We start from the raw sequence: 12,642 nt of genomic DNA on the forward strand, positions 1-12,642 counted from the left end.
CATAAAGTGGATTAACCCTGCAAAAAGTTCTAATCTAAATAAAAAGTTGTATTTTCAAGATCGGGGTTTTATTCATAAATTCATGGTGTATTGCCACAAAGCCCAAATCGCCCAAAAATTACATATTCCAAAACTATATTTTATCTGTTGACAATAATTCATATAAACAATAATTAAATAAGTCAATTTTCGAAAATCGATTTTGAACAGTTTCGACAAAATCAAAAGTCCGAAAAGTTGACTTTTTAAGCAAAGGCAAAGAATCGAAAAGTTTAAAAATCGACTTTTTAACCAAAAAGTCGACTCTGTGCTGGACTACGTATCCCTAGTCTACAAGGATATTTGACTTTCAGATCAGATGTGGAGGCTTAACAATTTTTCGTAACATCGAATCTTAACACTAAAATAGTAATTAAATCATGGACTGGAGATTAAATTGTGCATAGTTTCGATGAATTCAAAATCTATAATAGAAAAATGCTTAGACTAATAAATAAAAAGAAGAAATAGAGATTAAAACAACCAACCTTTTACTTCGATTGCTGTTTAAATTCTGATATTACTGTCAAAAATTTTAATACTAAGGTGATGTATCAAAACAAAATCCTTTGTTTTTGTCTCGATCATCTGTCAATTTTTTTCTTATAATATTTCACATGATTGGCAACATTGCACATCGAATTCAAATAGAAACTGCACCCTTTGACAGTTAACCTAGTAGTCAGTTGCGCTAAATTGACTACCTATTTATTATCGGTCTGTTCCCGTACTGCAAGAATCTACTACTTTTTACTACGATAACGAATTTTCCTTTATGTTATCGAAGAAAATAGTAAAATCGAGTAGATTCTTGCAGTACGGGAAAAGACCATATGTCATGAACTAATTTTTAGAGTTGGAACTAGTCCGGAATGAACTAGTTCATTCGAATTATTCCGATAAAGTAAAGTTAGGAACCAGATACCGTTTATTAGTTTCGTTTTCTGATTTTGTTCTTTTTTGTGATGTGTAAAAATATGTAGACACATGCTAGTCAATTTATTATTGTGTAAATGATAAAATTATTTATGGAAATTAAGTGAATAAATAATAAAGAATTTTTTTGTTCTTATCGTCCTGCATCTGAATATTCTACTAAATAGATATTTATTACAATCGATTTTTTTAATTTTTGCTAAACATGGAACTATGTGAGAAAAAAATGAATATAACGATGGAAGAGAGAAATTTATAGAAACTATCTAGGCGTCGAAACTATATGGAGCATTTGAACTTTATTAAGGAACTAGTTCCTTTTTAAAAATGGAACGAGAAAGATCAATCCGCTCCTTGAACTAGATTGCCCAATTCGACTAATCTTGCCTAGCCTAATATCAAACACATAATGATTTAACAATAAACTCTTTGTGGATCAGTTGATTTGATAAGCTGACAATTTTCTTATCGTGTGTGCCATAAAATCTTAATAACAAAAACTGTGTCTTAACTTAAAACACTCATATGTAAGTATTTTGAAAATGCTGACGACTGGCAAGAATAACTGACAAATTAAATCTCAGTCAGTTTACACGGAAACCTTGATATATAAATATATTGCAGTTAAAAAAGGAGTCCCATAAGGGTCTACTCCTCTTCTTCTTATACGCGAATTATATTCCTGATTAACTTCATCACAGTCAAACACAAATGTGGACACATTAAAATGTCAACAATAATCAGCTGACTGGACTTTACGGCGACTTAAGGTACGTCTAAACGTATATGTTATTGTACTTTAACTGTTTGGACATAATTTGAGATAATGTGAACATATGTCAGCTGATATTTATATTTACAAACAATTTTGAATACATTAATCTCTACTCTATAAATGTTTCAAAGTCAAATCCTCATATGTGACTTTAAAAGCACGTAATTTATTATTTTAAAGCACGTTTAGATGAGCACTCGAACTCCACTCCATTTATTAACCTCGAATTAAATAATTTTTTAGACTAGACTGCTAAGAATATATCATTCGAAGTCGTCTTGATTTCTTAATTGAGTTATAAAATCTTATCTGATTTAGACTAGTATTAAAATGGTATATTCTTGACAGCCAGCTGTTATTATTTTATGTATACATGCTCAATTCAATGGTTTCATAATATCTGTGGCAATTTTCCACTCAATATTTAATAATACTTCTAATAGGAATTGTTCTCCATTTTGTAAGAAATGTATAAAAACAAAAAGTGAGTTTAGACTATGCCTTCAAAATAGACTCGATTTCTAAATGGAAGTACAAAATTTCAGCTGTTTACAGCATGTTAATGCCGTAGCGTGTAGCGTCACCTTAATCCTGTTCACAAATCCAGTGAATTATATTTGACGTATACGCTATGGAATTGACATTTGAGATCGTGTGGATTTTGTAAGTCTAAACGTACTTTAAAACAATTTTTTAGATGTACAAATTTCTAGCTTTTTAGACTAGTATATAGACTGTCAACTATATAAAGTTGACAGTCAGCTGTTATGTGCATGTTTTATTTCACATTTCAATGGTTTTATAATTTCTGTTGCAAATTTGTTCATTCAATATTTAATTCATAATTCTAATAAGAATTGTTCTCCCTTAAGAGAAAAAAATTATAGAAACATAACGCGCGTTCAGACTTTACTTTCTAAATCGACTCGATTTCTTAATCGAGCTATGAAATCCTAGCTTTTTAGTCTAGTATTAAAATCATATAAATGGTCTGTTCCCGTACTGCAAGAATCTACTCGATTTTACTATTTTCTTCGATATCATAAAGGAAAAAAATGTTATCGGAGTATAAAATAGTAGATTTTTGCAGTACGGGAACATACCAAAAGCTGACAGTCAGTTGTTATTTGTTTATGTATACATACAGATTTGATTATGGTTTTCATAATTTCTATTGCAAATTTTCCGTCAATGTTTTGATAATTTTGGTAGAAATTGCTCTAATTGACTAGATTTCTAAATGGAGGTACAAAATCCTAGCTGTTTAAAATGATCTAAAGTTGACAGTCAGATGCTATTTGTTTATGTGTAAAAAATGTGTTCGACAATGGTTCGATAATAATTTTTTTTAGTCAATATTTTCATTATTCCATTAGTACGTTTACATTACATATATGTCAAATAAATCTTCATAGAAGGGGTTAACGCTGCAAAAAATTGTAATATAAATGCCGTTGAATAGGTATTGCCTTTGTCTTTTAAACCTATTCGATTTTAAAATTGAGTTCCAGATATTTAGACTAGTATTAAAACTATATCATGGCACAATGAATAGGTAGTCCATTTAGAGCAGCTGATGTCTTGATTAACTGTCAAAGTGGTAATTTTACTTGAATTCGATGTGCAATGCTGCCAAATTTTTGAAATATTATGAGGAAAAATTTGACAGATAATCGAGACAAAAAAAAAAATGTTTTTGTTTTGATACATAACCTTATTATTGCATCATGAACTATATAAAGTTTTACAGGGAGCTGTCATTTGTTCATTAGTACATAGAAATTTCATAACGGTGTCATAATTAATTTGTTTGGTCTATATTTTCATTTTGTTTCTAATAGGTATTTGCATATGCCCTTCTAAATAGACTCGTTTTCTAAATTGAGATATAAATCCCAGCTGTTTAGACTAGTATTAAAACAATGCCATATTTTTTAGAGACGCGTTAATGCCTTCTAAATTCATTTAAATTCTAAATCTAAATACAAAATTCTAGTCAAAATGTCAGTCATCTGTAATTTGTTTACGTATACAATATATTCATAATTCTAATAGGAATTGATATTAATACATCTGCTCTCATATTTCTGTTAGGTAACTATTTATAATTTCAACGTATTTGGAAACGTAAAGCGTTGCCATTTAGGAGAAGTGATGTATTCTTGGTCCACAAAACAGGGTTGTATTTGAAATCTATTCGATTTAGCGTAGAATTTCGAGCAAATCTAGGGAATGATTGTATATCATTTTGTATAGCAAATCGGCTCGGTAAATTTAACTCGATCTAGCAATTAAATTGAGATGTTGTACGCTATTACGACAACAAACCATAGTCTAAACGCACCTATATGTAATATAAATTATGTAATTAAAAACATGATTTATGTGACAGTTTGTATGATGCAATCTATAATAAAAATTAACACAAAGTATATTTTAATTAAAATATGACAAGAAACTCTAAAGGGCTAAGCATAATGCTCGCGTTGAGCCATCCGTCGCGTTATATGTTATCGAAAATACAACAACCACAAGGAAACGATAACACAAACGCATATCGTATCCTTGTGGTTGTTGTATTTTCGATAACATATAACGCGACGGATGGCTCAACGCGAGCATTCTGCTTAGCCCTTAACTTATAATGTGAATTGCCTTGATTATGTGTTAAATAGATGACGCGCTACATTTGCCTAATCAGCTGGCTAACAATATTGACTATACGTCAAATTAATGACGTAAATAAACACATTGTTTAGGTGACAATGTGTAAGACGTTTACATTTATCGCGTTTTATCAAAAGTTTTATTTAAAATGTTTTTTTTATTAATATGTCAAATAAATTAAATCACGTAATTTAGGTGTGTTGTTTATATTAAGATTTAATTTATAAATAAATTATAAATATTATTTTGCAATAATAAGGATGTATTCCTTCCTATAATTATAAAGTATTTTTTCCCTGCTCGTTTATAAAAAAGTACCAACTTTTTTATAGAGTTCGAAACAAATATAAAATACTCAATACAACTTGTTGTTTATTAAATAAAAATATGAATAAAAGCAAAATAGAATAGCTTACCTGAAAATATACTAGCTATTGCAGCAATAACAAAACTAATTACCACACCAGGACCGGCTATATTCTTGGCCACCATACCGGCAACTAAATACATGCCAGTGCCGCAACAGGAACCAATGCCCAACGATGTGAGATCCAGTGTATTTAGGCATTTCTGAAAGAAAGGGGGAGAAAGGAAGGGGAATAAATAAGTTGTTTAATATTTGTGTTTGTATGTGTTTAAGAAACATGGGGTCCAATCTCAATTTGCATTCAACCACTGGCGATTAACTAAATGTCCCTTGGTAAATCAATGGAGTCGTTGTAAACCCAGTGGGAAGCTAAATGGTCGTTATGTGTTTGTGTGGGACTTTAATGTGTAGGGAGCACTAGTTCGATTTTAGGGAAGGAAGTGGGAGAAGAAAAAACGGTAGGAGGAAAAAGGGAAAGTTTAAATCATGATGCAATAATAAGGTGATGTATACCAACAAAAACCTTTGTTTTTGTCCCGATTATCTGTCAAATTTTTCCATATAATATTTCAAATGGTTGGCAACACTGCACATCGAATTCAAGTAGAAATTACCCACTTTGATAGTTAATCAAGACATCAGCTGCGCTAAATGATTTAAATAAAGGACATAAATTGAGACCTCATATAAATTAAGGCGAGTATACACTATCAGTTTGGGCATTTAAGCTTTTTTTTATTGATTACTAATGTTGGCGTACCGATACCGAGATGCAGTGAAACCCCAAAAATAAAGAAAAGAAAAACGAAAGATAGTTTAGTAAATATTTTCAATCTTTATTGTAAAATTGATGGGTTTCGTGAGAAACAAGACTTTAACTTAGCGTGCGTTACCAACGATAGCGAGAATGTAAGTTTAATCAACGAGAGTTCGAAATCAAGTGATGTTGCCATGGGCAAGAAAGCTACAGCAAGGCCGTGATCAACAACAACGACCACAGCATTGGAAAGTGCCTCTCTGCATCCGAACTAAGAGAATGTGGCTTCCAGGAGATATAGTAGAAGAGAGCGAACTCTCCCCTGCAATCTGAACTAGGCTAATGAGGCTCCTGGAAGATATGCACAAAAGATTTCCTCATTGTGCTCCGTAGAGCGGTCAATTAAAGTTGTTAATTGTAATGCTGTAGAATGGAAAACAATATATCGTACATATACATTGCCTTAAGCAATGTATCGAACTTATACAACTAATTCGGAGAAGGATTGTGATGGCCAACAGATGGTACTATGGTCTGAGTAAGCAACTCAAAAGTAAGTCCACCTCCCGCCAGATCAAACTCACACTCTACAAGACGCTGATACTACCCGTGATATTATATGGATCTGAAGCATGGGTACTTACGCAAGCAGATAAGGCAGCTCTTGGAGTGTTTGAGAGAAAAATTATCCGAAAGATCTATGGGCCGATCTGCGTTGACGGTGATTATCGTCGTCAAATGAACCATGAGGTATACCAGCTATTCTCGGACATCGGCATTGTTAGACGTATTGCTATGCAGCGACTACGTTGGCTAGGTCCTTTTGTGAGAATGGATGAAGATGCCCCAGCCCAAAGGCATATAAAAGCGTACCAGATAATGGCTTACGCAGAAGGGGAACACCACGAATAAGATGGAAAGATCAAGTGGAAGACAACATTGCCGAAACTGGAAAACCTGCGCAAAAGTACCGACGCGCCTAGAATTTTTTTAAGATCGGCTTATAGAGCGAAAGTTCTGCACAACCCAGCTAAGTAAGTAAGTATTTGTCCAATTACCGTGGATTCTTGATGAATGATGGAAATTTGAAAATTTGGGTCGAACTGTCATTCAAAATTGATAGTGTGTACCCCGCTTAAGAGATATGATTACATACCTATAGTACATTTAAAATCACCGTGGATGATGGACTTGAACAGTCACATGAAAATTTGGATCGAACTGTCATTGAAAATTTATAGTGTGTACCCCGCTTAAGGGATATGATTTCCAATTTATAGTACATTTACATTGTTCGGGATTTAGCAAGTCGATTGCATACATCATAATGGAATAATAACCAATAACATCTGGTTTTTATCCGACCATCGGTCAAATTGTATCTAGTAATATTTATTATGGTTGGCAACATTGCACTTTGACAGTTAATCGGATAGTCAGCTGAGCTAAATGGAGTACCTATTTACTGTGTCAGGGCATATATGTCAAATAAATAATCATAGGGGAGATTTACCCGGTAAGATGTTATAATGTAGGTTACTATAGTTCGATTTTAAGGCAGGAGTTGGTAAAAGAAAACAAAAAACAAATGAAAGAAAGTAAAATGTTATAATCATGGCTCAATAAATAGAGTCCATCTAGCGCAGCTGATGTCTCGATTAATTGTCAAAGTGCGTAATTTGAATTCGATGTGCAATGTTGCCAACCATGTGAAATATTATAAAGAAAAATTTGACAGATGGTCGAGAAAGTTTTTTTGTTTTGATACATCACCTTATGATGACCTGTTTAAACGCCATAAAATGGAATAATGTAGGGATGACTAGTTTCATGTTATAAGCCAGTGGTTTCGGTTTGGACTGTCACTTTAATTCATTGTTTCTATTTTATTTACTTCCTGGAATACTTCCTGTATCGCAATGGGTTTTAATTTCCCTCAATACTTACTGTTAATTTTGGTTTTGATGGTTGTGTTGTCCCGTCCTGCAATTGTTTAACATCTTTGGTACGTATTAATTTTGGCAGCAGCGTTGATGTTGAAACACCGGGTGGCAAGGGAACTTTGAATTTGACCTGAAAATATACAAAAAAAAAGAACAAATAGATTTATTAGTAAGCAGTTTGTGAAGGAGGTATGTGTGAACACATCGTAATAAATATATATAAATATTTACAACTGCGTATATTTGTATGCAATAAAGTATCGACATTCTGTGGGAGGTCTTGTATAGCTATTATTATGATGGAAATCCTTAATGCCATACACCCCCAAAAAGGCGTAACATTTTTATACAAAATATATTACATATGCGTACATTTGTTTATACAATATTTACAAATTGTCAATGGTATTGTTGATGTGCCAATAAATTATCATTTATTTGTTTATACAGTATTTAAAAATTGTCAATAATATGTTGTTAACATTCCCATAAATTATCATTTTTAATTAAAAAATATGTTGATTTTAATTGACACATATGAAATAATATTGACATTTGAAATGTCACATTTTAATACAAAAATAAATTCCATGTAAACAGAGTATAAATTTTATATTAATTCCTAAATGACACACGATTTTTAAATAGGTTTGATTAAACAGGCAACCCATAATTGACAGGTTGACAGGAACAGATACATGATACAATAAATAGGTACTCCATTTAGCACAGCTGACTATTCGAATAACTGTCAAAGTGAATAATTTCTACGTGAATTCGAGGGCAAAAGAAAACAGATGTTTTTGTTTTGATACATCGCATTATTGCATCATCATAAAATGCTATCGATTTCAGTCAATTTGTCCAGTGACACAAGAAAAAATTCTCGGTCCTGATTTATGGAATGGCTCATGCCACAATAAATAGGTAGTCCATTTAGTGCAGGTGACGATTCATTTAACTGTCAATGTGACTAATTTCTACTTGCCAATCGTGATAAATATTACCAGATACAATTTTACAGATAGTCGAATAAAAAAACAGATGTTTTTGCTTTGATATATCACTTAAATATCGCATAATTCTTAAGATGAATCCATGGGACAATAAATAGGAAGTCTATTTAGCGCAGCTGATATCTCCATTAACTGTCAATGTGGGTAATTTCTATTTGAATTCGATGTGTAGTGTTGCCAACCATGTGAAATATTATAAGGAAAAATTTGACAGATGGTCGAGACAAAAACAAAGACTTTTGTTTTGATATATCACCCTATTTGTTGCATCATGCATGGCATGGCACAACGTGAATAATTTCTACTTGAATTCGATGGCAGTTTGCCAACCATGACAAATATTCGACTTTTAGACTTTTCGATTTTTGCCTTTGACTAAAAAGTCTACTTTTCGATCTTTCGATTTTGTCAACGATGAGTAGACCCAAAAGAGCAGAAACCACGGGTATTAGAAACTATAAGATAATGGCAAACACAATGGGAAAACGAAAGCAAGGGAAGATGAACTGAAAATCACATAAATGATGTGGGAATATGGACGAGCAGGAAACACATATAAGTCGATTACTAATAAACAACTTTTATAATCTGGAATTTCCGAAAAAACGGACCGAGAGAGACTGCAGGTAGCTCCAGAAATGTTATAAACGAAGGAGTGTGACATATATCTTTAGGAAAAGGTTCTAAAAGGCGATCAGTAAACGCTGAGGGGCCTCAATGTACCACAAAAAATCCTGAAAAAGAAAAATGTTGATCTGGTCAGACAAAATGCGTCAGCTATAAAGACGAAGAGGAGTTACCTCGAACTAATTTGAAAGTGGGGTTGTCAGTACACTCAAACGTGGAGTCCGGCATCGATGAACAGCCTTTTTGTATAGTGGAAAATTTTCACAACAATCAAGTCTTTGGAGTACGAATTTGCTGATGACACTTCGCACTGGACCTTGGTGAGAAAGTGTCTAGAAAGTGATCAGTAAATGTGGAGGTGCCTCTATGCACTGCAAAAAGTTCTGAAAAAATTATCTGGACAGATAAAAAACTGCGTACTTGGACGTCACCTCTTAAGATAAAGGTTAGAGACAATTAGAAGCGGAAGAGGCACATATAAACGAGGATTCCGGCATCAAGTCTTTCGAGTATGAATTTGAGGCAATATGTCATTGGTACTCTACAAAGTGGTTATACTAGGGCTACGCTGATGTTGAAGCTGTATATGAACATCTATATTGCTCAGCTAAATTTCGGGATAATCCGCCCTCTATCAGGATTTGTTTGACATAAATGTAATGGAATTGACAATATGAAGAACCTATTGGCCAACTATCACTTAAAAAATTAGCAGTAAAACACACATCAGGACTTGATTCTAAGATCAATCTGCCAAAAATGCTAAAATTGAGAATATCAGCGCCACAATGAAGAATAAGCATTTCGTTTATAGGGAATCTATTTGGTTCGTTATAATCACAAAGGAGATACAAACGAGAATGCGACGAGGTGCAGAAAGATGTATTGCTGGACGTCAATAATGATCAACTACACTACGGGCTCGTTAGACCCCAGTCAACTGCAGTCAGAGATAATGCAGATTTGCAATTCGCTGTCCGTGAAGTATGTTTTACCCTATGTTTTAAAAGCACTGGAACAGAATTGAAAGGAGGTCCGGCACTTAACGAGAGGCCATGGAATGTTCGTGGGCACTCAGTTAGGAATCAACTTCGAATACCTGTTTTTAATCGACGGTCGTAACAATTGTAAAGGATAATTCCGTTCCCGTTTGAACAAAATGGCACAATACAATTTTGAATTAGAAGAATGAAACCTGGTAAGAGATACAGACAGCGTGTTGAAGATCTGGAAGAAGAATTTTGAAAAGCTTCTGTCCAATAAGAGTAGCCTAGCCAATATGAGATCAGAGTAGCAATTAATCGGCTGAAGAATAATAAAGTAGCATGTGCCGATGGATTACCAGCCGAACTATTCAAGACCGGTGGTCAGATGCTGTTCAGGAGCATGCATCAGCTGATTAGTACAATTTGACTAGAGGAATGCATATCAAATGATAGGAACCTCAGCATCCTGTGTCCCGTGCACAAAAAACATACAAGATTATATGTGCCAACTTAAGAGGAATAAGTCTCCTCATCGCATATAAAGTGCTATTCAGCGTGCTGTGTAAATGACTGAAGTCAATGGTCAATGATATAATTGGACCATACCAATGCGACTTCAGACCTGGGAAATCCACTATTGAGCAGATTTTCACTCTGCGTCAAATCCTGGAAAATACCCACGAAAAACATATCGACACATATCACCTATTCGTCGCATTCGACATCCTTATCCGTTCAGAGTTGTTTAAAGCCATGTCTTCGTTCGGCATTCCTGCAAAATTAATACGGCTATGCAGGATCGGAAAGAACTTCTCCGAGCACTTTAATACGGAACTAGGATTCAGACAAGGTGACAGGTGGTCGTGTGATCTGTTTAACATCCTGCTGGGAATACGAGAGGCAGCGTTATTTTAAATGGCACAAAGTCAGCAGTTAAAGTCGGAAAAGACGTCTCGGAGCATTTTAATTCCGAACGAGGATTCTGACAAGGTAACAGTGGGAATACGAGAGGAAAAGGTGAACAGAAATTACACTCTGTACACCAAACAACACATGTTACTCGCCTATGCCGATAACATCGACATAATGGGTCGAACATTACGAGCAATAACAACCACCTTCGGACAAAATGAGAAGGAGTCTGCCAAAGTGGATCTGGCAGTAAACGGCGAGAAGACCAAGCTGATGGCAATATGTCCAGGAGACTCGAACCAAGTGTGAATCCTGAGAACTATAGCTTCGAGGCAGTCAAAGATTTTATATACCTTGGTACAGCCATAATAAAACTAATGATATCAGCTTTGAAATTCGGAGGAGAATAGTGTTGGCCAACCGATGCTACTGTGGTCTAAGTAAGCAGTTTAGAAACAAGGCCATTTTCGCCAGACCAAACTCACTCTCTACAAGACCCTGATACTACTCGTGCTGTTATATGGATCTGAAGCATGGGTACTTGCGCAAGCAGATGAGGCAGCGCTTGGAATGTTTAATATAAAAATTCTCCGAAAGATCTATGGGTCGATCTCCGTTAAGGGTGAATATCGTCGTCGAATGAACCATGTGCTATATCATCTATTCTCGGACATCGGCATTGCCAGACGTATCGAGCTGCAGCGACTATGTTGGCTAGGCCATGTTGTGATAATGGAAGAGGATTTTCCCACTCAAAAGGCATATAAAAGGAATTAGATGGATAGATCAAGCGGAAGAGAATATTTCAAAACATGGTCTTTCGGTGGAACTGAAATCTACAGTTTTGAGGTAGTCAACGATTGTATATATCTTGGTAAAAATAATGACATCAGTTTTGAAATTTGCTGGAGATTAGTGTTGGCCAACAGATGCTACTATGGACTGAGTAAGCAGCTCAAAAGCCAGGCCACCTCTCGCCAGACTAAACTCACACTCTACAAGGCGTTGATTGTATGGTGCTTTTGTATGGATCTGAAGCATGGGTACATACGCAAACAGATGAAACAGGTCTTGGAGTGTTTGAGAGAAAAATTCTCCGAAAGATCTATAGGCGATATTCGCCATCAACGCAGAGCTATGCCATCTATTCTCGGACATCGACATAGTCAGACGTATCGAGCAGCAGCGACTACGTTGCCTGGGCCATGTTGTGAGAATGGATGAGAATTCCCCCACTCAAAAGGCATATAAAAGCGAACCAGCTGATGGTCCACACAGAAGAGGAAGGCCACGAATCTGATGGAAAGTTTAAGTAGAAGACAACATCTCGGAACATGGTCTTTCAAATTGGATGAGTTGCGCAAAAGACCGATGCGCCTGGAAATATTTTTTAAGCTCCACTTATGGAACAACCGTTCTGTAATAAGCCAGCTAAGTAAGTAAGTAAGGAAGCACAGCAAGGAACTTTACATCTAGAGCCAGACTGTACAGCGAGGATAAATACGATGACATTGAAAGACCTGAGTCCAATGGAAAAAGAGAGCATAAAACCACTTGAAAATGTACGGGTTAATCATTGTAAAGAGATCAACCAACTAAAGAGGGTCATGGACAACT

The 12,642-nt window shown here is 34.9% G+C and overlaps 2 protein-coding genes across 2 annotated transcripts in view; both read right to left on the reverse strand.

The window, feature by feature from the left end:
- Positions 1–12,642, reverse strand: part of LOC133328130 (AP-1 complex subunit beta-1-like) — a 363,610-nt gene that overhangs the window by 25,365 nt on the left and 325,603 nt on the right. The window lies entirely within an intron of this gene.
- Positions 1–12,642, reverse strand: part of LOC133328117 (cationic amino acid transporter 2-like) — an 89,660-nt gene that overhangs the window by 8,286 nt on the left and 68,732 nt on the right. Inside the window, exons 2-3 of the mRNA XM_061536672.1 lie at positions 7,489–7,614; positions 4,834–4,987 (exon numbers count right to left, since the gene is read on the reverse strand). Of these exons, the coding sequence (XP_061392656.1) occupies positions 4,834–4,987; positions 7,489–7,614 (280 nt within the window). The remainder of the gene's footprint in view (positions 1–4,833; positions 4,988–7,488; positions 7,615–12,642) is intronic.

This window comes from Musca vetustissima, unplaced genomic scaffold (assembly GCF_032173495.1).
Source record: "Musca vetustissima isolate MV318-11 ecotype Yass unplaced genomic scaffold, APGP_CSIRO_Mvet_v1 utg2661, whole genome shotgun sequence".
NCBI classification, from domain to species: domain Eukaryota; kingdom Metazoa; phylum Arthropoda; class Insecta; order Diptera; family Muscidae; genus Musca; species Musca vetustissima.